The sequence below is a fragment of the Hippoglossus stenolepis genome, chromosome 23, assembly GCF_022539355.2.
Source record: "Hippoglossus stenolepis isolate QCI-W04-F060 chromosome 23, HSTE1.2, whole genome shotgun sequence".
NCBI lineage: Eukaryota > Metazoa > Chordata > Actinopteri > Pleuronectiformes > Pleuronectidae > Hippoglossus > Hippoglossus stenolepis.
The window spans coordinates 15,393,330-15,420,304 of record NC_061505.1 but is presented as its reverse complement, the minus strand read 5'-3'; the positions used below and the strand labels follow the sequence as shown (position 1 = coordinate 15,420,304).

Sequence of the window (26,975 nt, the reverse complement as noted above, 5' to 3'; positions counted from 1 at the left end):
ATCCTAACATTTTACCAGAGGTGGGAAGTAACAAAGTACAAATATTTTGTTACTGTACTTGAGTAGATCTTTCAGGTATCTGTACCTTACTAGAGTATAATTTCTTCTGACAAATTTTTACTTTTACCGCCTACATTTTACCACAAATATCTGTACATTCAAATCCTTGCATTTTAAAAACAGGCTTGTTCCTTTGGTTTTAATGCATATGAGGGGAATTTTCCCATAATTTTTTTTCATTTTGCATCATCGAGCTCCCCCTTTCCAACATCAAGAAAGATTTCAATCTAAATAGAACAGAAAAGAGGATTCTTTGTTCTGTATCTACCAGTGCATATGAGCACAACATACGTAACAAGGACTTAACAAGACGAAGCAGACAAGAGGGAGAATCAAGCGCAGAGAAGAGGTGAAGTGCACATCTGTGACAATTTTATTTGAAGTAAGAGTGGTTCAAGTTAAATGGTCTTCGAGCGATATTAATGTGACATGAGTCTCAGTTTGCTTTGCACAGATACAGCCGGAAGATAACTCTTTTACTTTTATAATTTGAATACATTCCAGAACCTGTGCTTTTATACTTTTGCTTGAGGAAAGATGTTGAATCAGTACTTAACACAAGTATCTGTACTTCTACTTGAGTTAAGAATGTGTGTACTTTTACCACTCCTGCATGTTTACAGCACAGCAGAGTATTTTCTTCTTCCTGTAAAACATGTTCGACTGCACATAGGGGCGTTTGCTCATTTTGTGTCCAGTGATGATGCTCTCAGGAACTTTTCACTTCCTCCCCGTGACTATAAATTCTGCCAGTTAGGGACCTACTCTGTCCCATTCATCAGATAAATTCACAGGTGTAGGTGAAGGTGGTGGTGAGAAGTCCTTGACCGCAGAGAGCAGGCGTCATTATTGCGCTGCTAGTAACTGTCCACTCTGCCGTGGAGGGTGTGACACATATTTAACACTAATCTGCAACCATAGACAGCAATCGACATCCACAACAGTTCCCTCCATTTCTCCGTGCTTTTAAACGACACATATGCAGAATAAAACAGCTCTGACATCTATTTTACTGGGTCTTTAACCCCTATACACTGGGGCTTAATGGAATTGGAAAATCGTATTCCATAGAATCCTACTTAAAAGCATTGGATGGAGTTTCCAGGGTGATAAGGAAGATATATATCGCTGCTGTTTATTTAAAATTGTACTTCTCAAGGCTGTGAGCGCCACATTCACCATTATATCGGAGCTTAGGCAGAAATCTCACGGACAGATATATATATATGTCTGCATGGTTACATCCCAGCTGAAGTAAGTGAGGAAAAATGTCTGTGTAATTTGGCGAAACAACACTTCACTGCCAAGCGGATGTGTCCGTCGACTCCCAGTGTGAGAGACAAGTTTAAGAGGGGCTGTCAGAGCGGAGCAGTCCAGGCTGCAGCAGCTGCTCTGTCAGCCCATTTCATGCTTCCTAAAAACTAGACGTTACAGGCAACAGTCGGCGCTGTCCACGTCCACTCAGTCAGCACAAAGCAATAATGGGAAGTGTTTTCCTCAAGGAAGGATGTCTCTTTCCCAGGGAGGCCAGTCACCACAACCCAAATCTTTTATGCTATTCATGGTAATTTTGTTTACCTACTTTTTTAAAGTCAAGCGCTTGAGGGATTTGCCTTTCGGGGGAGCTGTGGCTGAGGAGGGAGAGTGGGTAGTCCTCTCACCAGAAGGGCAGGGGTTCGATTCCCAGGTTCAGTTTGCGTGCTGTGTATAAGTGTTGTGTGAATGTGATTTTTACTGAAAAGAACTTTGAGTGGTCTATACGACTAGAAACATGCTATATAAATACAGATCATTTACTATGCCATTGGTGTCATTACTTACAAAACACAGGTTACTTGTTTCTCACAATATTCACCATCAGCATGTGGCTGGAATTGAAAAGCATTGAGCTGATATATATCAAAATCTATACACCTTGGGCCATTTTATGTGTAGACGGCCTCCACCTCATTTTATGTTCTCAAAACATTTACTAATATTAATCTCCTGACTATCATAAAAAGTGCAGCGGATTTTGCAATTGGGTGTGTAAGCATCTGAATTGGGGATAATCACATAGACTCCATCTCCCTAGAATAAATGGCAGGTGAAATGCCAGCCAGAAAAATATAGCCTGAAAGAATGTGCTTTTTTTTCTCAGAGCATTTCACTTTGGTGGAGTTATTAGGAGTTTCACAACTTGCTCACGGCAAACCGACGTTCCTAATCGACTGTAGGTGGAAGAAAACATTGTTGTAACCCTTGTTGCAAATAAAAAGCTGAATACCACAATACAGTATCAGGGAAGATGGACTGTCTACAGCATTGAAAGAACATTTCTATGCTCTCCTGACCCTTCATTTTATGTATTTGCCGGTCTCCTCTCAGGTTCTACTGTAATTATCTATCTGCTGTTTTTTTGCTGCTGTGATGACCCACTTTAATTTCATCTAATTTACAGGGACTTGTGTACCTTGTGTCTACTTGAGCAGACAAAAGACAAAACACATTATCCCCAAGTGATTAATTATTTCAAGTCTTTTGGGTGTATTTATCGAAGTGGGGAGATTCACCTTGAAGACAAGCTGTTTTACATTGGTAAGAAAATAAAAACATTGTGTTTTTGATTTCCACTTTCACCAAAATGTAAATGCGTGGAATTAAAGTGGTTTACAGGAAGTAAGTAGATTATAATGAACAAAGACCAAGCTGTGTCCTGTCATCTTAACTTACCGGCTTCTATATTGTCATTTTATTTAGGATCCTCAATCTCAATGGATGTGCATTTTGGAGTAGCAGGGACAAATGATTTGTTGCAGAGAAAGAAAGATTTACTTCTTTTTTTTTTTAATAGTTCACTGTGCAAAGATGCAGAAAATACTAGTTTCTGCGGACTGTCTCTGCCTGGCCTCCTAGTATAGTGTTTGTAGAAATTCAGGAGAACTCAACATGTGTATAAAGCAGCGGATCCCCGCTTCTAACACGCGACAGACACAAAACTGAAAAAAGACAAAAAGAAAAACAAATGTTTCCAGTGAAAAAGCTGTTGCACATAGAAGACACAGACGAAGACGTCAAGAGAGTTTATGGTGATAAGAGCTGACGGGACGCTGTAAACATGATCATCTGATCTCTGCAGCAGAGCTAATACGGAGGATTTGTTGCTGTCGTGAACGCGTCTGTGCAGAAAACCTCCCTCTGTGTGGTGCATGTGTGAAAAGCAAACTCTAGGTTAACTCTGTAGCCAATTCTCTGGATATAGAGCACTCTCTCTCTCTCTCTCTCTGGAGGTGAGAAAAAGGGCAGAGTTTGAATTCTCTCTGAACCGCTCCATCCTCTTTCTTCATACAACTGCTTCTGACGCTTTTTATGCTGTCCGTACGTTTGTTCGACCATCCTATTCTACAAACGTTCACTCGGACTCAAAGATGAACTACTACGAGTTTGGTGGTCAATGGCCAAAGCTCAAGGTCACTGTGACCTCTCAAACCACATGTTTTGACTTGTGAATGTGATATCTCAAGACGGCTTTAAGGGAATCTCTTCAACCATGTTGAGCATCTTCAAGCAGTTTGTATCTGTCGTATGTCGGTGTTGCAAAATGCAATGAAAATGGGAAAGTTCATGTGCCTATTGGTTTCTCAACAGTAAATCTGCATTTTTACCCAGTTCTTATATTTGCCTTGCCTTGCCTGCCTTTTCTTCTTGATTGCTCTGTCACAAGATGGGGACAGAGAAGTTAGGCAATATCATAAGCTCATAATGGAAACTGCTTCAGGTCTCTTCTCAGTTTATTTTCCCGAATGAGTGTAAAATAGAGTGAAAAGAATAACACTTTCTCCTTAATGACTCCCTAAAGTCCAATGTGGATTACATCATGTAGTACAATGTATCAGAGCCCCTCGGTTTTGTCAGTGTTTTGACTTTAAGATGGGCTCAGTGCTCTGCTTTAAATGCGGATTGTAAATCCAGGGAAGTTGGAGGCTGAGCTTCACCTTCTAACCTTTTTTCCCATCATGAGATTTTCATGAACGACCAACTTGGAGAGGAGCTGAAAAAATTGCTGGTTAGAATATAACACATGAATTGATTTACTTTGGACCCAGGGTAGGCTGTTGTGGAAGACATGCTGAACTGCCTCTCTCAAACTTTGTCCAACCCATTATTCATCCGTCTCAAAGTGGATGCTGAGGTCAGAATTCTTCCAAACTTTGAAGCCGCTCAGTGCTCTGCAGCCTCCGCTTTGCACTCAGCCAGATGTCGAATTATCCAGCAGCATTAACAGAGCTATAATAGGAGACAAGTCGGCGAAGAGGGTGAAGAACATGACATGCGATTACATGAGAAGAAGCATTTAAATGATCACCAGAGAGCTCTATCTCTGTTTCTGACAGATCCCCTGAGGTTGGTGTTTAGAGCAGGGGGATAAGATGGTGCATCCAATGAGCTGCTGCTAAACCGAGTGTTGAGGTTTAGGATCTTGTTTAAAGGAGCAGCTGCCCTCATCCTTCCTCTTCCTCACCCTAATTACTGTTTCCTGCAGAGAGGACGTCCTAATGCCAGAGACTCCGGACCAGTGTGTCATCTAATGATTTAGGCAGTGAATGAATATTGAAAACAGATGATACTTTTTTTCAGGCACTGCCCAAAACACTCCCCTGATGCTATTTTAAAAAATGGAGCTCAATACCAAGTTAGAAGTGAAATGTTCTGAATTTTGGATTTGGATTTCCATGACCAGGTAACATGAACTGAGTCTGTCCACTACAGTTGAAAAGCAAAGTCGAGCCGCACCAAGTGTATCAAACCAGTACCGAGGCCTGTATCCGAACAAAGTCCCATTTTCTAGTCACACATCGACACTTCTTGTGTGCAAAACAAGTACTTTTACAAGTTCAAATTGAACCCTGCAGTAATGATCGATTTCCATGTAAACTCAAGTGGATTGAGTGGGCACCCTTGTTCTCCGAAGGATATGCAGAGGTGGGTTGCTTCGGGGAGGATGTCATTGTTTAGCAGAGTGTAGCTGGAGATAAGTAAGTTAGATGCTGATATTCCATTAGGTTGTTGTGCTGTGCTGCACTGTAAACCACTGCGATCAGAGCTCATAATGTCTGTGGACAACACAGCTTGGGGAGAAGTCTTGTTTATCATGATGACATGTCAGAAACCTGAGTTCACTCAAGCTGCAGTGAACACTTTTTTGTCTACAGCTCCTTAATATGAACATGTTTTTACAAACAATCAAGACTGGTGCCATACTTGACATATCACATCCCACCTGGTGCCTCCATTACCCACAATGCAACTTGATTATTAAATGTTTGGGTTGTGTATTGCTAGTGGAAGCTAATGTAGCCTCAAGCATCCCTCAGCAGAGATGTGGAGCAGGCTCCAGAGGTTTGGTAAACTCACCCTCAGATTTTCTTCCTTTCCAATCTTTTAGTCTTCAGAACCAACTGATGCTGACGCATATGATGCGATCACTTGAGGACATTTATCAGACATCACACAGCTCCCTCTGGAGACTCTCAAGGCTCTAAACCACGTTCTTCTCATGTGCACAAGGGTCCTCAACACCTGGAAACAGATTTTGATTTGGGGAACGAAAGATATTCACTGTACAGTGTTACAAAGTACATGTATTAGAATAGACTTATTAAATTCAAAAGAACTGCAAATATATCCCCAACTACTAAATATGAATGTTGTTAATTCCTTTGAAATTCTAAATTATAAAGAGTAGATTTGATTCAGCTCACTATATCTAATATTTTTCTGAAAAAGAGGGTAACCATGACCAGCACTCTTAAACAAGTTTCATGATACAAAATTAGATCAGGGAGTTTTTTTCTCTCCACAGTTGCTTGCTTGTCAGTTATTATATATATATATAACGAACACATACAAACATAAATCGTTTGATCGACTGTTAGTTCAAATGGTTTGAGCATTTGACTTGAAACTAGATGAATTTTAAAGGTGTAGAGCTTTAAAAAAATGGACCAATGTGGAACTAGAAACTGGAGCTGAACTGATGGATAGAGCCCAGTGCCTCTACTATTTACCCTTAAATATTGTACATGACCTGTATTTGGTGAGACTTAGAATGATGCTGCAGTTTGTTTTTGGCTGCCTGCGGAAAGAAAAAATCCTTGTCTAGATGCACAAGTATTTTTATTGATTGAGCAAAGAGTAGATGATGGCTCCTCTCTGTGGCTAAATCAACAACTTCTGTGGCTGCTTCACGATAGAACCCTTCCTGCTGTTTGCCAGTGGGATCAGATAATCGTGAAGCAGTAGTGGTCGAGTTTGAATGACAGTAGCAGTTGCTGTAGTAGTAGCAGTAGCAGTAGTAGTAACACAACAAAGGACTTCCCGCAGCTATGCACCATGAAAGAGCATCAGAGAGGCTTCTATCTATAGCAGTGGTTCTGCAACTGTGGAAGGGGGGCATAGAGCCACGGGAGGGGAGGTGTGGATGAATAGGGGAGAATATAGAGTAGAACTATTCTGAAAATGAAAGGGAGGGAAAATAAAGACCAGGGTTTTTTATCCTATCCTGCTGTTCCTTAATACACAAAAATTATACATGGGTCCTTTTCTTTGTGGTTGCTTCCCCTTTCATTGGTTCTACATCTTGTGCTTATGACAACAGATACAGGATCTGGAGTTACATGCCATCACCTGGCTGAGGCAAGAGAGAAATTAGTTAGGTTGATTTTTTATTTCCCATGATTTCCCCCCTCTAACTGGCTGTGTACTATGCGTGTGCACCACCCGGGTGCCAAGACTGGCCATTGAGCATACTGGGCTGCCATATTAGTTGGCTGGTGGACTGTCAAAAATCTGTCAAAGTCTGTACAGGCTCTGTCAGTTATTTTACGGACCCTCTGTATGTGCCTGTCATGGCGCACATGAAAGTGTGCTGTATGTGTGTTGCGAGTGTGGGCTTACTGCACCTGACCCTAATGGGTATATTGGGGGCAGTGGACCATTTTTGGCCTCTGATGGGGGCATGCTAGACATTTTCTTGACAACCTTTGTGATTCACTGTTCTAAAAAATGAACTGCAACTGACAGCATATTTAAAGAATGGCTGCATGACCACACATTGAGTCAGTCACCAGCTGGAGCACGCTGACCCGTGAAAACGCACCTTCTGATGTGGGGCTGCTCTGGAAACCTATGTGCAATAGCATGTCAGAGGGTGAAAGGAATGGATAAAACAGGATCTCAACCTCAGACAACCATAGATTTCAATAGCACTCTGCTCCTCTCATTATTTTTACCTGCACATTTGCTGAGATCCTCAGATGTTCGAAGAAATGCTTCCTCCCGTCTGCAGCACTTCCAGGCCAAATGCTGCTGCCATTTGATGGATTCCTGTCTGTGTCATCAGCTGTTGGTGGTTGGGCTTCGCTTGTGGGATAAAGCATTTGATCTCGCCCAACTTGAAGAAAATACACCGCAGGTTGCTGTTCTGATATCAAGCTCTATAACCACAGCAGATTCAAAGGCTACTTTCCCTGTGCAGAGCCTTTTGTTATAGTGTTACACAACTATGCAGATTGCGCACTACACAGAGCGCGTTGGGGAACGAGACAGATTAATGGATTACTGTACAAACAGGGAGAGTGTCTTTCAGGCACAGTGGATTCAAGGCTTTTAGAAGAATAGGTGACAGGAACATGACAGAGGCCTGTGGTGACTTGCTGGGTGCTTTCGTTCAAGCAGTGTGATGGACTTTCCCAGTGGGATCTTGGCTCAGTTGGATCTTAGCTAAAAGGGTAAATGGCCAAGAGAGCAGTCTCGCGCAGTCAGTGGTCTGGTTGTTGTTCTCAGATTTGGCGACATCGTCTATCAAGCTCCTTAAATATGTCCGATATAGACATATTCAACTGATACACTATTTCTGAGTCATAAACATGAAGGAGAATTTTGTGAGCACAATTCACATTAGGTGCAGCAATGTGCTGGTTGAACACAAATCCATCCACGTTTTTAGTAAAACTTAATTCCTACCAGCATTAGGTCTTGGAGATGGACCTGGGCCAATTAATCAATTATCAATTCAAGTCAATTTTATTTGTATAGCGCCAAATCATAATATACATAATCTCAGTTTACATAGAAAAGATTAAATAGTAGAGAGGAGTAGAGGGACCAGGAACAGTTGTGTAACCATCATGCTTCAACTCTTTCAGGCTGTTTGCTATAATGAGAATAATAAAAGTGATACATTTAGATGTAAAGATGTTATTAATGATAGCAGTACCAGTTAATATAATAATAATTATAATAACAGTAATGATGATAAATAATAGTAATAATAAATATAATAGTATAACTGCAGAATATGAGAGAGAGAGATAGAGTCTCTAAAACTCAAAACACAAAATACATATGGGGGCAGAGAGACAAAGAGAGGGAGAGAGAAATGTGCTCAGGGCATGATGGGAGTTCCACCAGCAGTCTAGGCCTATAGCAGCATAAGTGATGGTTCAGGACTCCGCCCCTAACTATAAGCTTTATCAAAAAGGACTGTTTTAAGTCTCACCTTAAATATAGAGATGTCAGATCCTCCATCATCCATCAACACACACTCGGATGGGTGTGTGTTGATGGATCTGTATTGGCCAGAATGAAGCCGATTGCTATGCCCATCTGTGTTTTGTCCCCCTCAGCCTGCTAATGTGATAGCAACACTCTCCTTCAAAACAGCTGGGCTCTATAGATTGAGCAATCTGCTGCACGCCCAAGTGAAAACTGAAAACAGACACTGGTTCGCCAAGTACCTAGAGTCATCAGGCTACATGGCTAATTCTCATCTCATTAGCAGAAGAAAAAAACAGTCATCAACAGCTTCATCTTTAGTGGACACTGACACTTTCACCGTATTACTGTGACAAATGGCACAAGTGGCAGGTCACATCAATTTAAACCGATTTAAAGTTGGCATGACTAAGTTGAGGACTTGTCTGTAGTGGGGTTTGTGTGCTCTCTGTAAGCGGGTGTCTGCCCTCAGCCAAAGATCATTTGTCAGGGGAAGAAGTTAAAAACACTCTTCAACACCCCAGCTGTGAATGGACTGACTGTGTCGGTGGTTTCAACAACTCGAGCGGAGTGATACAGCTTCACTTGAGTGCTTCACATCAGTCACATGAGTAGTCTGGCATTTAATATCTTCCAAATAGGACCTTCAGTATTTGGATAAAGAGGCTTGTAGGGAAACAAGGTGCTTCTTCAGTTTGATTCGTCATTTCAATCAATTACTCAGAAAGTATTGGGTTCGGCGACTGTATTGGCAGATACATCTTAAATACATATTAAAGGATTGATTGTGTCCAAAGACGCTTGCTCTCGACATAAAAACAACCTACTGATTTAGAGCTGAAAGAGTGACATTCAAAAAACCGAAGCTATTTACTGTGTTGTTCAGCCACATAACTAGCAAGATATGACGGACATTGCTCTTTGCTGATAAAGAAAGATTGAACAGATATTAAACATGAAGGGCACTTAGAGAGCGCATACTGGATACGTTGCTGGATCAGATCTGGACCCAAATGAAATGGTTCTTTCCTTTAAATATGTGATAAAATATTAAATTGGATTTCTCAAATTGGAATATCTTACCACATTATATTTATGAATATTTAAAGAGAATAAATTAAAAACTAAATCTCACACTGTATTTTATTTTAAATCTCAACAGAAATATTCTATGTTAAAATGTGTCACTAACGTCATAATGTAAAAGTTGAATCAACACTTTAAGTATCTGAATTTGACATTGCTTGTAGATTAAACACCATTTGTCTATTTGTAAAATGTCTTGTAAAAGAAATTGTAGAAGTGATGATTTCTCTCTGATCGACACATGCTTCACACACGCACCACACACCCATGTCATCAATTCATCAATCATGTTCCTGACCCCACTGACATGATTCCACGGCACCTGGACTCCAGAGTTAGATTTACCATCAGTGCCACAGAGTGGAGATCGTTTCCATGTTTCTGTGTCTGGCCTCTGCTGAGCTGCTGGGGCTGGTCGATCGTGGCCTGTGGTTACACAGTACCAGGGCGGAAAAATTAAGATGCTGCCGCCTTCATGCTGGCAGGTTAATAACCATGTTCATAGTCACTGGCTGATTATTGATTTTTTTCGTTGGCTTTGGGAAGGTAATCTTGAGACGGTTTCTTCTTGTCATGTCCCAGACATCTCCTGTTGGCTTCTGGTTCAAAAACGTCCATTATTCATTTGGTAGAATTGGAAAGGATCATTACTACAGGTTGTTTTGCGGCTTTAATCTTTTGTAGCTTGAACAACTGTGTGTACTTGTGTATGGGTTTGATTCAAATGCTTGATAAACCACAGCCTCTGGTCTTTATAAGCCTGTTACACTCCAGCCTCATATTGCATCTTGTTGTGTCTACCAGATGATATCAGCTAAATGTTCCCCAGAGTTGAAATGAAAGTTCTGAAAACCCTCTTCACTGCTTTCCTGCGAAGATTAAAATGATGTTGTTCCCTAGTTATCTGTGATAGAATGTATCGCCGCCTCAGTCGATGTATATGAATCACTCTGTTTTAAATTCAATGTTCCCCGAGAAGTGTTTTTGTCAATTTGAAGGGAGCTCATGATTCATCTGAGCTGATCTAGTCATCGTGTTGAGATGCTTGCTCAGTGGAAATAGTCGCCATTATTCCACAGAACTGCTCTGGTGATTTGACTCGAAAATCAAGTCAGGACGAATACCGAAACAAAACCTGAGGAAACAATACTCATCCAGTGGCTGTGGAATATACATTTTCAAGTCTATACAGCTTGGATAAAGAGAGATTGTCCCAACAGGTCGTTGCCATGAGTAAGCATGAGACAGCGGTGATGCAAATTTGACTTAAAAATGGTGTCTGTGCTCACAGTAACTTAGCTGTTAATACATCATAGAGGCCGTTTAGACCTGGTGTTATCACCCATCCAGAGGGATCCGCTCTAAGTCTGAAAAGGTTATGAAAACAGCCAAGAGGCATTGAGAACATATTTGTGATCCGATAACTCAGAAGACATTGGGAGGTGGTTACATTGCAACTGTTTCATAATGTGGCATAACAGTAGTTTTACAGTTCAGTGTTCATACTGACATCGATTTATTTGTGGACACCAACACAAAATGAACACTGACCACAATATATTGATTTTCACTTTTTAAAGCCCCTCCTGACACACACATGCACACGCGCACACACACACACACACACACACACACACACACACACACACACACACACACACACACACACACACACACACACACAACCACGTTTATTTACATATACACAATGCCAGGTGTGAGGTGTGAATGATGAACTGACCACAGATTTTAATACCGGGCCTGAGTCTATTAGCAGGGGCCAGATCAGTGTTCCTACTACAGGGGGTTTAATTCCCACAGAATCAACATTTTAAGTGTGGACGATCTGAAAAACGTAAAAGCCACGGGGATTTATCTAGCTATATATTTTTTAGAGCCTTTTTGCCTTTATTTGATATAAAAAGTTGAGATAGAATTAAAATGTAGTGAGAGAGGAGGGTAGAAACGTGCAGTAAAGGTTCTGGACAGCTGGGAGACCTGCTGCTAATATATATATATATATATATATATATATATATATATATATATATATATATATATATATATATATATATGCCTGTGTGCTACACACATTTACCATTAACCAATCATGTTGCTTCGCCCAGGAGCATTTCTAATGCTGCCATGAATGATATTGAAGAAATACATCAAATCCAAACGTAATGTCCTGTTATCACTCATTTTAATATTGTTTCTGCAGCTCCGTCCTGAGTATGTGACTTTATGTTCGGTCACTAATGTGTGTAACATGATCCAGTATGCTTCGATGTATCACAGCTCATAGCTGCATTCATCAGAGGTTTTATACATCAATTGCTGTTGGTATATTGTCACTATTCAGTAGTTTTTTCGGTTGCTGAGACTTACCTCCTGCTAGCACCTCCAGTTCAGCAGCTTTTGTTGTCTGTCTATCAGCAGGCAGCGAGGCCTTGACTGCTTCTCCTGATCACACTCCTTTGTGAAGCGTTCTTATTTATCTCAGCCTCATGATATCTGAAATTGCGATGTGTTTTGTGTCGTGACAAATAAGTAATGAAACAAGAAAGAGGACATTTCTCACGGAGTGGTGTTTTTTTTCTTCTCTTCCTATTTGTGCGCGTGTAATTCAGTCGTACTTTAAACGATGGCACTGTAGGTATTTCAAATTGAGCCGACTCTGATGTAATAAGGTAGAGATGGAAAAATTTGATGACTGATTGAGTCTGATAACGAAACATTATTTGGGCTGTTTGCCAATTTCACCATTTTTTCCTGATTCTTTTGCAGTCGTCTGGGAGTATACAAGTCACTATAAGTGACTATAATCCACATTTTTGTAATAGTAAATCAAATTAAAATGGAAAAGAGTGTGAAATGTGTTGCTTGAAGTGATGAGCCTACAGAGAATCATCAGCTGAATGTGCTGCTCCCCTCGGGGGGGCTTTGTAGTGGCTTTCATCTCATTATATCTCTGGACCACAACTTAACTGTTTTGGGTAAATCTCTCACTGCTTTTATAGAGTCGTTTTCCGATCCACCAGCTAGCTGGTAGTGAATGTTGGACTTACGGCCACAATAACACCACTTCAATGAAATAACAATGTTGATGTGCAGCTTCTGGGTGTGGAAATAAGCTCTCCATGCTACTAAAAGTTGATGAAGCGCTAATGTTCTGTTCACAACTTGTCTACGCCGAACAAAAATACAAGTTATTGGAGGTTTAAATTTAAAAACTACACCACAGATGATATCTCTTCATTCAAGATGACTGCTGGTGGTAGTTTACAGGTACATGAGATGAATTTATGAAATTTGAAATGAAGCGTCTTGTTTGAAATAACAGCTCCAGCACCAGGGACATAGCTGGGGGTTGACATGGTCTGGGGCTAAACCATAGGCTGTATATAAAGATGCACGCCATGACAGCTCCCAGAGGTGAAGCCAAATCATCTGGATCGCTCCCTGGTGGCTGGCTGCAGAACAACCTCTGTCCCCTCCATTTTTGCAGATGGACACTGACCAAACTAAATAATCAAACTACAAAGTACATGATTTCTGTGATTTTCTGTAATCCTAAACGTATATGTTCAAATGGTGAATTTTTCAGGTAATTTTGTTTCTTGACGCGATTAAAATGAGCAGAAACATAATTGAAAGCCCAGGATGATGAGTGATTGGTTGGGTGGGTGTATGGGACATCTATACTGCAGCTCCCCTCCCCAATCACAACTACACAGCTAAAAGCAGTGCCCATATCCGGGAAATTTCCTGCTTCCTTTTTGCTCAGTGGGAGAAAAGTAGGGGCATTTCTGACATGGGCTGAGGTCAAGGTAGGATTTTGTATTAATTAATACATTTTTTTCAATGAGCCTGGAGTGCTCCTGTGGGTTGAATGGAAATGTGTAGCCTTGAAAAACCTAAGCTCAACTTAGGTTTGTCATTTCAATGTTATAGCATGAAGGCTTTTGGAGGCATGTGTTAAAACGTTTTGAGGCTAATTGCCACTGTGCAATCATTCATTTGTTCTGCGGTGAATTTCCAAGTTCTTACTTGAATTTGATCTAAAAACTGCATTTATTCTCCCTCTACAATCCAAAACTTACTTTTTCTTCATATAATTTTGAGTCAAATTTCTCTGAGCTATCAAGTGACAGTGACATTTAAACCAAGAGTTTTAACACTTTTTCAACTTGAACTTCATCAAGGTAAAAAAAACTGAGAGATGACAAAGTAAGTTGCATTCCCAACACCGCTGAAGTATAACGGCTCTGTGGCCCACTCCCCGTGCAGCTGAGGAGGAGATACGGTTTGCTGCTTTGTTCCTGTTCCCTGGATGTGAGAAGATGCAGCCTCCCACCTGACTGCTCTTATATGTTTTTATATCTCTACATTTATGGGAACAGCAGAGTGTGTGGGTGGTATGAGGACACAGCGATGGCCAAACACAGTTTAACATCACAACCTCTAGACTTGCTGAACTGCACGTCTGCTTTCACAGTAGTGCCAGTCAATAAGCGTAGGCGAACTCAGGGTCAGACTTTAAGGCGTCATGAATGTTTTTGTTTTTGTTGCTAAAAGTCCGACGATTATTAACATCTGCAAGCTGCTGGAATCCATATATACAACCAAATGAGGGTTTCATTTACAGATAATAATAATGTTTAAAATAGACAGCAGTCAAAGTACAAATTCTGGTCTTGCTTTTCATAAATACAGCTCACGAGCTTTAGGCTGTGTCTGAATTTATTCCCTTCTTCACTTATTCCCTCTTCCATATATAACTATTGGTTTTTTCTCTCCTGTCTTTATTCAAGAGCGTGGTCTTTCAGTTCGAGAGCTTGACTCATTGATTTTGCGCTCAGATTTTGTAATGCTCTCTCTCAAAACCCTGCGCTCAAATATACTCTGCCTTTGCTCGATTTTGTGCGCTCCAGCTTCCCCTCTTCTCATCGTGCTCTCGCTGCCTCTGTGCACGTCTGCTCGCGGATTTCTCTTCTGCTTTCTGCTTTTTTTTTTTCTCTCCTGAAACTGTAAAGACCACGCGCTTAAATAAAGATCCTATATAAAACAGTCTTAAGTCTAAGTGATCAGTAACCTGTGATTTCAGACACAACAGTTAAATCGCATGTTGTAAGTTGGTAACTCCCTTTAAATATCTGTGGATCTTTAAAATGTGATGCATTGTATGGTGGGACTGTTAGAAAGTACATGGTGCCACGGGCACTATATGTTCTGCTTTAATCAGCCTTTTTTAAACACAGTCGAGTTACAACTCAGGAGGAAGGATACAGCTGTAAGCGGGATCCTTAATGTTAAATGTCGGAATGCACCAGCAGATATCACAGTACGTAGCTTTGCTCAATACAACTCCCTCGCTGAAGTGCTGCAGCTGCAGCTGCTAGCCCTGGCACTCCCACTACTCTCTTCTGCAGTCCAGAGAGTTTGCCTTTAATAATGGCCATTGATAATAATAATCAGCTGTCGTTGTGCGAAGTGTTGTAATGAGAGAGAGAGAGAGGGGGAGAGAGAGGGAGAGAGAAAAAAGAGACAAATGTTCTGTTCCCTAATTGAGAGAATATAGTTAAAGCCGACTGTGGGTTTCTGCTTCAACTCCAAACATGTAGCCTCCACTTTCTATTTTAATAAAATGTTTAACGCAGTAGCAGCATTGATTGCACACTGTCCATAAACGAAGGACGAGACATCCCACCGATTTAAAAAAAAGGTTGAAAAAAATGAATTGATTATCAAATATTTGTCAATAATATTTTTGAAGATTGATTTAATGATTTACTGATTAAAGGACTTGATTCACTCCGACTTTGGCCTTCTATCTTTTTCTTCACCCAGGTTTGACTGGCTGGTTTCTTTGTCTCGACTTTTCCCAACGCAGATGGTTCATTTTCTCCTCCCCTTGTCAGCAAAGTGAATGTTCAATGCATGTGCTCAGTAAATCACACGCAGAGCTGAGTGAGACGGATGCATCTCATCCTGGTATCGATTTGTTTAGATTATCATGTAGACAGTGAACTGCTCATATACTACATGCTCTTTGCTGTACAATGCTGTACCCCTGTTCATTGTCGCTGTGGCTCAATAAAGTTAAAGGGGTAAATTAAAATGCACTCATTATCTACTCACCCCTATGCCGATGTGGGGATGGGTGAAGTTTCAGGGGTTAACAGTGTAGCTGATTAGTGACCTATCTTCCGACGTGAAGTGTCCGGAAGCCCCGACATTCATATTCAACTCGAAACAGGGTCATTTCCACCGTATTTTAAGCTTAAAAGTCCAACAGAAGTGGCTTAGCTAGCGCACGTTAGCATTTCCGACGGTCCCTGAATGCAACTCGTCAGAAGATATCAGAGGACATTTAGGCTAAAAACTTTGCGTCGAGTCGAAATTGAATGTCGGGACTTCCGGACACTTGGATGACACCACAGGAGCAGAACGGCGGCATCATATACTGGGTGTTCTGATGGGTTGGGTTAGGCTCACTGAAAATGGTCCAGCAAACCCTGAAATGTGGGTGTTAATAGCCACATTGTTTATCCACTTTCGGTGCAAATAGCTGCTTCCATAGTTTTGCCAACATGTCAAAATTGACTTTTATTGTTACCCTGTTTGCTTTTTTCTCAGTGGTGTAAAGACACGACACCGTGTGCAGCTGACTGCATTCATTTCACTGCTCTTCATAACCTCCGTGTGAGCATTTCCCATCTGTGTTGACCCTCCTCCACATGTAATGTTACAGTCTGTGTAAGCAGTCCTACATCCTATTAATCTCCCTGCTGCTTTGTGTCCTCCAGGGCTGAGGAGGGGAAGGACAGTGACGGCGCAGTGGATTTCTGAAGGCCGAATCAAGAGGGAAGCTGAGACCCCGCCACAGGTCAGATATCTCATCAACCTTTTTTTTGACCCCACACTGACCTCACCGAATAAAAAGCAGCTTAAACACTACAACTGCCTTGCCTTTGGCCAATCACTTAACTGTTATGGTGAGACCGACATGTGTCTGGTAACAAGAGTAAAAGTCTGTTTATGGACACAATAGCCTGTAGTGGTTATTACATACAAGATTTACTTGTTGTACAATCTCAGCCACCCACACTCAGTTTCCCTTTTGCTGAAGCCTCACCAGTGGTGGGATGTAAGATATGAAGGTCATAAAAGTGTTCAGCTCAAATATACAGTATAATGAAGCATTTTTTTTTAAATTTCACCATCTCTTCTTAATGGAACGGCTTTTGGTGGTTTAAATATTTAAATGTTGCAGACGACCTTTGTTGCAAGATGCTTGTTTTCCAACCACCCTTCGTCACAGTCTGGTTTTATGGCTAAATGGAGGGCATCTGTTCAGGTCGTTTTGTACTCGTATCCTAAGGGGACACTTGACATTGTGGTGAGATTATTGATATGGAAGCTTTTTACTGCCCCTTGTTTTCAGCCACCCTATTCTCCACAGCCCCCTCATTGGTCCACATGCAGTTCTGAGTATTGCATGCCCGCACGCACGCACGCACGCGCACACACACACACACACACACACACACACACACACACACACACACACACACACACACACACACACACACACACACACACACACACACACACACACACACACACACAAACAATACACACACAGGTGGAAGGACAAGCAGGTTAAAGACTGTGGGCCCTTCGGAAACTGATGATTACAGAAGGGGTTTTTGACCAGTGTGGCTAATTCACCAGCGAAAACAAAAGAACAGGCAGCTTTAATGTAGATTAAAGACTAAAAACAGGACATTTATAATAGTAATGGTTTCCCAGACTACAGAGCCACTTTAGAGCCATGTCATTATAGTTAGAATTTTGCATCACAAATTGCAGCGAGAGTTGTGTGTGCGTTAAATATTGAAAAGCCGAACCGCCCACTTTTCCCCTCACCATTACCTTGACTGACTGTGCTGACATGTTAAACTCTTCTTTTTTTACTGTCTCACCCCTCCCACATGCAATCTAGGATACCGAAATTTGGCGTCCGCCTCGAATATTTCTGGGGGCACAAAGTTTTAGTTGGTTTTGTCGACCATGATTATCTTGTCCCCATGCAACTTCCTGATATCGTCCCCATGTTCTTTATGCTTAGGGAAAGGTTTTTGGTCTGACACCATGCTGCCACCAGATCCACTTATTCTCTCTAAGCTGCTTCATTACCATTGCTGATGAGGCCCCCATTGCTGTGGAGAACAGATGTTACCATGTCCTCAGTGGAGTAGTCAAACTGGATGGGGTCCAGGGTGATATGTAAACAACCAAAAATTGTACAAGTCTTCCAAATGTCTTCTTCCAAAAGAAATCATATAAAGATTGCTGGTTTAAATTAACAAACTGGTGAAAGTAAACACTCCCCTCTCTGTATATCACAAGCTTCCCCCACCTGTTTGCTGAAACATCTCTGAAGCACCTGTAAAGGGTGAGAAACCGTGGTTGAAAGGCTCCTGCTTAGGGACCGTCAACTTGTTATGGCAGTGATATCTGTTATTGTTGACAAGGAGTTGGATGGCCTTGTCCAGCTAAGCATGGAAACATGGCTCAGTGCCTTGCTGTACAGATGTCCCTGTTTGGCCTAATGGTTGCCTTGGCAAGGGAGGAGAAGTCGGGGTAGGTTTGTTGGGGCGTGAGAGGAAATGAGTGATTGTAGTCGAAGCTTGAGGCCTGACACCTTGAGAGCAGCCATCAGTCTTGTCTAGGGCCTCTGTTTAAAGAGAAAACCAGAAATCAAACATTTTAATTCTATTTCATCCTCGCTTTTATTCTGATGGAAGTAAGGTCAAGGTCAAGGTTTGACTGCCAAAACAGTTAGTTTGTAAATCAAGGTTAGAGAGACTCAACAATTCAAAACCTGAACATATTCAGTTTACAATAAATTAAATGCTATGAAATGAAAAGAGTGAGTTGTGGAACGAGCTACCCATTGACATCAGGACAGCAGAAAATATACACATCTTCCACCTCAGGCTAAAAACGCATCTGTTCCGACTAAAACTCACACTTATATGTTGCACTTACATGTAGCACTTTGTAGTTTGGCTTTTTTGATAATGTACTTACATGATTCTTGCTGTTTTGAGTTTCTACCCTCATGGTTGAATGCACTGATGGGTAAGTCACTTTGGATAAAAGCGTCCACCTAAATGATATGTAATACAAAATGTAATGTGACGTGTGACGGAAGTTAAACTCAAAAAAAACAACACCAATACAAATATATCGGGACAAAAAACAGGAGCCATACCCGTAGAAGACACCATCAAAGATTTCATCATGGAAAGACAACACGATTTGAGATCTTTTGGTGATGAGTTGTGTTGATGTGCTGCAAACTCAAACTAGCAGAATCTATACGTTATGTCCTGTCTCCTGCATGCTGCACCACCTGATGCTCCAGAGATTGTCCTGCGCATCTCACCCAAGAATCTCCTGCTGCATTCTGCATATGTGAAATGACACCATTCTGCACATTTTCCTGTCCTGAGAGCTGATAAATTCCTTTTCATAATTGTCAAGCTGACACAGGAAAGACAGTGAAAAAGACTGGATCTCTGGGTTGAAGCTCAAACCTGAAAGTGTTAAAGTATTGCAGCACATCAGGCCTTTGTCAGTTCATTCTCATTTTCCTGTTGATGATTCCCTGCAAGGCTCAGGCCAGCTCCCCTGATGGGTACCATGTAATTGACGGTAATCACTGGAGGCGTCTTACTGCCTCTTGTGCATCTTAATGCTTACAATAATGGGGAAGAGAAGCCCTGCAGAGAGACATTACCTCACAGAATGATTTAGACCCATGTATTCATCTGCATACAAGAGTCCTCACGCTAAACAGCATGCCGAGGAACGGATATTGATGCTTGACTGGCCAGTGCATGCATTAGTGGAAATGGAAGAGGGTTAGTGTCAGTACAGGAGAGATCAATGGGATTAGAAAACAATAAGAAAAGCAAGGTGGAGGATTGATGGCGAACATTTGTGTGCTCCTTTGTATGAGGAGAAAGTAATTGATAACCACACAACAGCATAAGGCCTCGTCTTCCCTTAGAAGCGGGCCTGAATTGAAAACCTTTTTGAACATGTTCTTGATCATGCAGAATGGATGTTTTGCCAGGTAGTAGCAGTCTTGTATTTACATATATATACATTTTTAAATGGCATGGGTCACCCAGATTGTTTCTTCTCCTTAGGGCAGCTTAAAGGGTCCAGTATGTTTGAAACGATCTAATTTGTACAACGTGGCGAACTGAAATGTATGATATTGCCCTTGGATGTACTCAAAAGTAATTGAAGTGTTAACCACACCTACGTTCACAACTCTCCGCACCTCGCCTGTGTTGAATGGACAAGATTGTCAGTTAAATGATCTAATGGGCATGCTGAGCTCCTCGGGTCATGGTCTGATGAAGACTGGCATTGTGTGAAATTTGCAAAATCTCTCATTCATTTCAATTAGGCTGTTATGTGAAGAACAGCCTTGTTCTCATAAAAACACACTAAACACAGAGGCCAGCAACCGGTGAAACAGTGAAACTCAACATTTGCTGCAGCACTATTAGAACGTATCCTGCAGTTCACACAGTCGGCGAATGTAATATGCATGTTCACATTCCTGGTCTCACAAGGTCTCAGTTGGAAAATCCTGTCTCATAGCATTTTGAAAAAGTGCACTAATTTGGCATTGAATAAGCCTTCAAATTTGTGGATGCTTTAGTTCAACAGAACATCCCAGATTGCATTACATTGTCTCCCCAGTACCTTAAAGAACACAGCCCTAGCCCCTTGCCTTTTTATACCCTAACCGGTAAAAGCCAAGGCATATTGGTTTTGGGTTTTCAATCCCTCCGTCCAATCCATCCATCTGTTTCTTGTTGAAGGACTCGGTTCAAATTTGGTTTCAAGGATGAAATAGATCCTTAGATGTGTGAAGCCTTCACATTTTTCGATTTTTTTTTCTAGCCCCTTGCAGCAACATCCAAAGCATTGTCTATTTTCATGGCTACAACTTTGTGTTCTATTCGAATCAGCTTTATTGGCCCGAGCATGTGAACACACACAGGGAATCTGACTCTGTTTGTTGTTTCTCTCCACGAACGTTCACACGAATAAAATACACAAATCAAAGCTTAACCAAGTCAAATAACTTTTATTTATGTATCCCTAGACTGCATGTTTCTCACACAAGATTATTGACTTGGAATCATACATGTGAAAAGTTATATTTAACATTTTACCTGGTTATGAAGGAATTTGTGAATAACAGGATCAATAGGCTCAGGAGATTGAGTGGGACATCCACTCACTGGAAGGTTGGTGGTTCAATTCTGCTCCTCAAGACTGCATGTTGAGGTGTCCTTGGGCAAGACACTGAACCCTAAATTGCCCTGATATCTGTGCTGGCAGTGTGTAAATGGGATGCGTAAGTGAAATAGAATTAATGGGCTAAATATAGAAGCACTGCATTAATATGTGAGTGAATGGGTGAATGTGACTCACAATGTTAAGTGCTTTTGAGTGGCCATTAGGAGAAGTAAAGGTCTATATAAATGCAAAAAGATAAGCTATTTACAAAAGTTCTAGATGTGAGAGAACTGTTTATATATAAACACATAATCAAAGCTTGGTTGCAAGAGAGTGGGGTGGGTTGGAATAGAATCACTTGCATTTAAGGGTCATTGCTCAAGGGTACTTTGATACCTATGGCTGCTTTGTTCTCACCAACTGCATGTTTGGAAAGAAAATCACCAAATTGGTGCAGCATTCAACTCCTTTCATACCTTCACCTTTTAATTTTTGCCTACACAAAAGAAGTTACGCAGGGTCAGAGGTTTCATTTATCACCATTTGTTGTTGTAGCCTTAAACTATGTCTTAGGCCCTTCGATTATTTGTCAGGGGAGTTGAAAGACTCACTTTGGCCTCCGTCGTCCTCTGACTCATTTTTAATCTCCCAGTCCTGTCAGCGCTCTGCAGCCTCTGTGGTGGCTGTGGATCTGGAGGTTCAAAGGGTCGTCTATTCAGAAGCTTGGTGGTTTGAAGTTTCCTTGGGCAAAGACGCTGTACCCCCAAATGCCTGGGATTGGCATCAGTTATAGACAAAGCACTGTAGATATAGAAAGCACTGTATGAATGTGTGTGTGTGAGTAGGTGAACTTGAACTGTGATGTTCAAGTGCTTTGAGTGGTAGCTACGTTTCGAGAAATGATCCATAAATGAAATCCATTTACCATCTTCCTACCTTCCCCACATCTTTACTTTCTTTTCCGTCTCTCCCGGGATTAGATTATGTCTTACCTCATGAGCCTGCTGGGGATTGCAATGACATTTACACTGGCAAGATTAGGGGGTGCACATGTGGATTCAGGCCTGGTGCAGGCACAGTGAGGAGAAGTATTTTACAATATTCTTTGATCAGCTTTTGAATGCACATCCGACAGTCAGACCAATTAAACTCGCCAGCGTTCGGTTGATTTGAATTTTAAAAAGCTGCTCGTAGAAACCCAGCAAATGAAAATCCCCCAAAAGCTCTGGCTTTCCTTTTAAATCAATTGAAGCTTAAGGCTTCCATTAGACAACTGGGTTTGTATTGATTAGTTCATGGTTGAAATATGTCACCAATCAGTTAGCATGGTTTTTTTTCACTTCCTGGCCAGTATCCAGCCAGTCATACTGACAAAGTGAATGTGTGCAAAAGAGACTCTGGACTGCCTATCCATTTTGTTTGATTGCGTCAATAAACAGAACTAAAGACTTGTTATTGATAGTTTTTTACTCACAGAGCTTTTTTCAATTTGGTGTGACATTTCTGTCCAGAAGCATTTGTAAGTATCAAGGCATTTCGAGCTGTCAAATGAATCTGGATAAATTGTATGTCCTCAGAGGAAAGGCACATTTGTGTCAACGATGTGGGGGTGTGTGTTTGAGTATGCATATATGCATTTTTAATATTTGCTTCAACTAGCATTACATGCCCTTTCACTGTCTTTGTATTTATACAATGTTTTTATGTCAGCTGACCTACATGCAACATTTACTGCACCTTCACGTTCCTACAGGAAAAAGAAATGCAAGAGATCGGTTGTCAAATGGAGGTGAACTTTGGGCAGTGGTTAGCACTGCCACTTCACAGCAAGAAGCTTCTGGGTTTGAACTCTTAGGTTAGACTGGGGCCTATCTGTGTGGAGGTTGCACGTTCTCCTTGTGCTCCCTCTGTTCTTTAAACTGTGAGCATGGACGGCTGTTTGTCTCTACCCTGTGATACAGCCGAGACCTGTGAAGGGTGCACTTTGCCTCTTGCCTAAGGTCAGCTGGGATTGGCTCAAGCCTCCTCCTGGGCCTGAGCCTTCCCTCTCTGAGCAGTGATATAATAATCACGGATTCAATTATACTGTCAGTTCTTAAAGGGGACATAGCATGCCCATTTTACCACAAGTTGATATGGTTCCTTGGGGTCTTAATGAAATGTCTGTAACATACTTTGGTCAAAATACCACAAGGATCATTTAAAACAGCTCCTTTTTACCCTGTATAAAACAGCCCTCCACAGAGTGACCTGTTTTGAGTGCCTGTTCCTTTAAATGCTAATGAGCCAGCTCCCCCCTCCCCCCTCTCCCCCATGATTTTAAACGATATAAATTACATATTTTATATGATATAAATTATCAAATATGCATCCCATACTTTGTATTCCCCTTCTGTTGTCCTGGAGTTTTAATTTTCCCAATCACATAATTAAATGTCCCCTCTGCCCATCCACTACAAGCACACAAGCAGACAGACAGAGAGAGAAAGAGAGGTGGGGGGCTATGAAGACCATCATTTACCCCGAACCCCGACATTCAACGGGTACAACAACAAGCGGAGAAAGCAGAATCGCGGGCTGACCTTATATATACAGTCTATGGGGCTGACCAGCGCGAGAAATGCACGTCCCGTGTGAACAGCCAGGCGGCTGCGTGCTGGAGAACGGCGCTGCGCTGCCTCGCAGCGGCGCTTCCGCGTCCGGTGTACCCCGGCGTAACGAGTGGGGGGGCTCGGTGTCTTTGTGCCGGTGTTACAGTAGTGCTGAACACTGCGGAAGTCTTCCACACTGCTGGCTGTGTGGCGTTGACACAAATTCCAGCTCACGCATGGGAGAGCGAGCGGTCGCGCCCGAGCAGCTGCTGCAGCCTCCCAGTCCCAACGATCCAGACAAATGCCACATGTGAGTGAATCGCGGGCTGACCAGCGGAGAAATGCGGGGGATGAGGTGGGGGGTGGGCCAAGGCCATGTAGGGAGACTTCCAGTTCCTTGTTACGACACAAAACCCAGGAAGCTCAATCGAGTCGCTCAAGCATGACGTTTCTGACTTAGAGGAACCATAACAAAACGCGCGAGTGTTTTTTTCCCAGAGTTTTTGGGTTGGTAGACATGCCAGATACCCACATTAACCTGTAGAAGCACTAACAAAGTGGAATTTGCATGCTATGTCCCCTTTAAAATGAAACAGACCATTATTTGCATAGTCCTACTTGTGTTGATCAAACCCCATTCAGACAGAGCATTTATAGTTGACAATTTTGTTTAGTGCCACATCATTTGGTGTATGGCATCTACGGCAGTCAAGGGAGAGTAAATAATGATTTAAAATGGTAAATGGTCTGTATTTATACAGCACTTATTGTCTTGATGACTCAATTTGCTATACAGTACACTTTTTCGCCCATTTACACACACATTGACACAGTGCAGCAATGTGTAGCACTGTGTCTATTGCACATCACACACTGCCAGCACAGCCATCAGGGGCTGTTTGGGGTTCAGTATCTTACCCAAGGACACTTTGGCACGTGGGGGAGACTAGGATTGAACTGCCGACCTTCTCGCAAGTGGACAACCATCTCTCTCTGTACCTCCTGAGCCGTTTAAGTAAATAAAGGTGTGCCACAAGGCTATATGCTGGGATATTGGAAACAATTGTTCTCCATTTCCATTTCCATTTTGGCATAACCTTTTTCTTAAATGACGAGTCCATCTTTGTACAGATGATACATCTATATTTTGTTTTGCTAATTCCCCACAGTTAGCTGTTATGAACCTGCAAACATCCTTTATTATTCCCAACTCAGTTTAATTTTGAAAGTTCACAGAATAAAGTTTTTTGTTTTGTTTTGTTGAGAGAGTAATGCAGTCACGGGTAACCCACATAACTCCACTGTAGATGGATTCAGATTTGAGAAACTTTCAGAATATAATATCTTGGCATCTAAACTATGGGGAGAAAATCACTTTCCTGTGTAGAAATGGAGCCAGTTTCTCTGTGTCTAGCAGAGAGAGGATTATTGAATCAGTATTCCTGTCAGTTTTAGATTATGCTGATGCGATTTAAAAGCATGCAGCTCCTTCTATCCTCAAACCTATGGTATCATTCTGCCTTCTGGTTTTTATTACCGGTGATGTTAAAGGTACCCATAATTGCACCATATACAAGAAGGATGGTTGATCCTCTCTACTTAAGAGACTATTCCAGTGTCCATTCTAAACATGTTTGGACTGGGCTGTTTGCTTGTTCTGTGTTAATGCTGGTGGCAGCTTTATGAAACTGCAAACGTAAACTAAGTGTTTGGATGATTTACTGAGTTGGAACCTCCCTGATCTAGAATAATAATCGGCTTCAACAGAAACCCGCAATAGCGAGAGCGAGTTGATGGGAAGCGTCACCAATCGGACGTTGCGTACTTGTACAGCTGCGGCTAAAAACAACAATACATTTCCACCTCACCTGCAGCTCGCGCTGTGAAATGCATAATCCCGCCATGACTGAATCCATAGTTGTTGTTCCTCCTCCGTGTGTGTTTCTCTTCTGAAGTCACGTTTAATCACGTGAATTCTCCACACTCCAGTTCAGAAGGTAGAAGATATCACAAGTTTCTGGGAGTGTTCAAGTTCAAGTGTCTTGAATCGCCACTGGGAAATTGTTTCCTACGTGTGTGTGTGTGTGTGTGTGTGTGTGTGTGTGTGTGTGTGTGTGTGTGTGTGTGTGTGTGTGTGTGTGTGTGTGTGTGTGTGTGTGTGTGTGTGTGTGTGTGTTCTGATGATTTAAGAATAAAAATCGGTTAAATCTATCATTATGTTTGTGGTGTTCCCATCAGTCAAAAGTTGTAAATCCCCCGCAGTCGTCAGTGCTGCTCGTTGTGGGCTCCATGTGTTGAGATCCCTTCTGATGCCACCACACTGCAGGCTGCTGAACATGGCCTGCTTCTGCTGTGAGGTAACTAATACAATAGGAATACTGGTAAAAGTAACAGTCCATGTATCTCGTAAGGCCAACCCATTGACTGAAATCTCTGTCGCTACAATGTGATTATGTCAATATGATGCTAGTTCATTAAAGCATTTCGTATGGAAGAAGATCCATGCGCTTGTGGACCAAACTGGAGTAACAGCCTCAGGAAATGACTCAAACTTTCCGGTGCTGGAAACAGATGAGAGACTTAGAGTTCATGGGAGGTTTTTCCTTTACAGCATCACAAAAAGACAAAAGATCAGCCTCTGTCAAAACCTTAAAAACATAAAATACAAATCATATGCATTTTGGAATCAATGGCTCTGATCGTTAAAAAACACTACTTTTCAAATAGTATCATCAATCAAGCTTTTATAAATATTAAATGGTGGTCTGTTTTTAAGTCTGAAAATATCTTTGTTGTGTTTCATCTGATACTTTCATCAAACTCAACTTGTCAAGTTGGCCACAAAGAATTACTTTATCTTCCCAAAATACAAACATGCTCCCGTGAAAACAAAAGCAGGCCAACATCAATATGACAGAACCAAATGACATTTGCTTGTTGTGAATGCATCACACTGTTCTTGCCTGTAGCTGAGAGGAACGTGCCATAGTTTTTTACGTTGGCTTATTCTTTGTCTTACTTTTTGTATGAATAACATTTGTACACACTCTTGCTTTTCTAGTGTGTGTGTGTGTGTGTGTGTGTGTGTGTGTGTGTGTGTGTGTGTGTGTGTGTGTGTGTGTGTGTGTGTGTGTGTGTGTGTGTGTGTGTGTGTGTGTGTGTGTGTTGAGCGAAGTCAGCAGTAAGCTGCTGTCTGGATTCCTGCAAAGCCCCCCCTTCCACTGCTATGTGCCACAGTTTAGGTTTGAGTGTAGAAAGAAATGTTTGCATTGATACTTAGTGTCGACTTATTGTCACACGTGGACCAGGCCAGAAATGTTATCATGGTCATGAGTCAGATCCGCATCCCCATCCTCACCTCATGAA

General features: G+C 41.7%; 1 protein-coding gene across 1 annotated transcript in view; it reads left to right on the top strand.

Moving 5' to 3' along the window:
- adam19a (ADAM metallopeptidase domain 19a) overlaps window positions 1-26,975 on the top strand; it is a 199,833-nt gene that overhangs the window by 18,814 nt on the left and 154,044 nt on the right. The window contains exon 2 of the mRNA XM_035148187.2: window positions 16,491-16,570. Coding sequence (XP_035004078.2) covers window positions 16,491-16,570 — 80 coding nt within the window. The remainder of the gene's footprint in view (window positions 1-16,490; window positions 16,571-26,975) is intronic.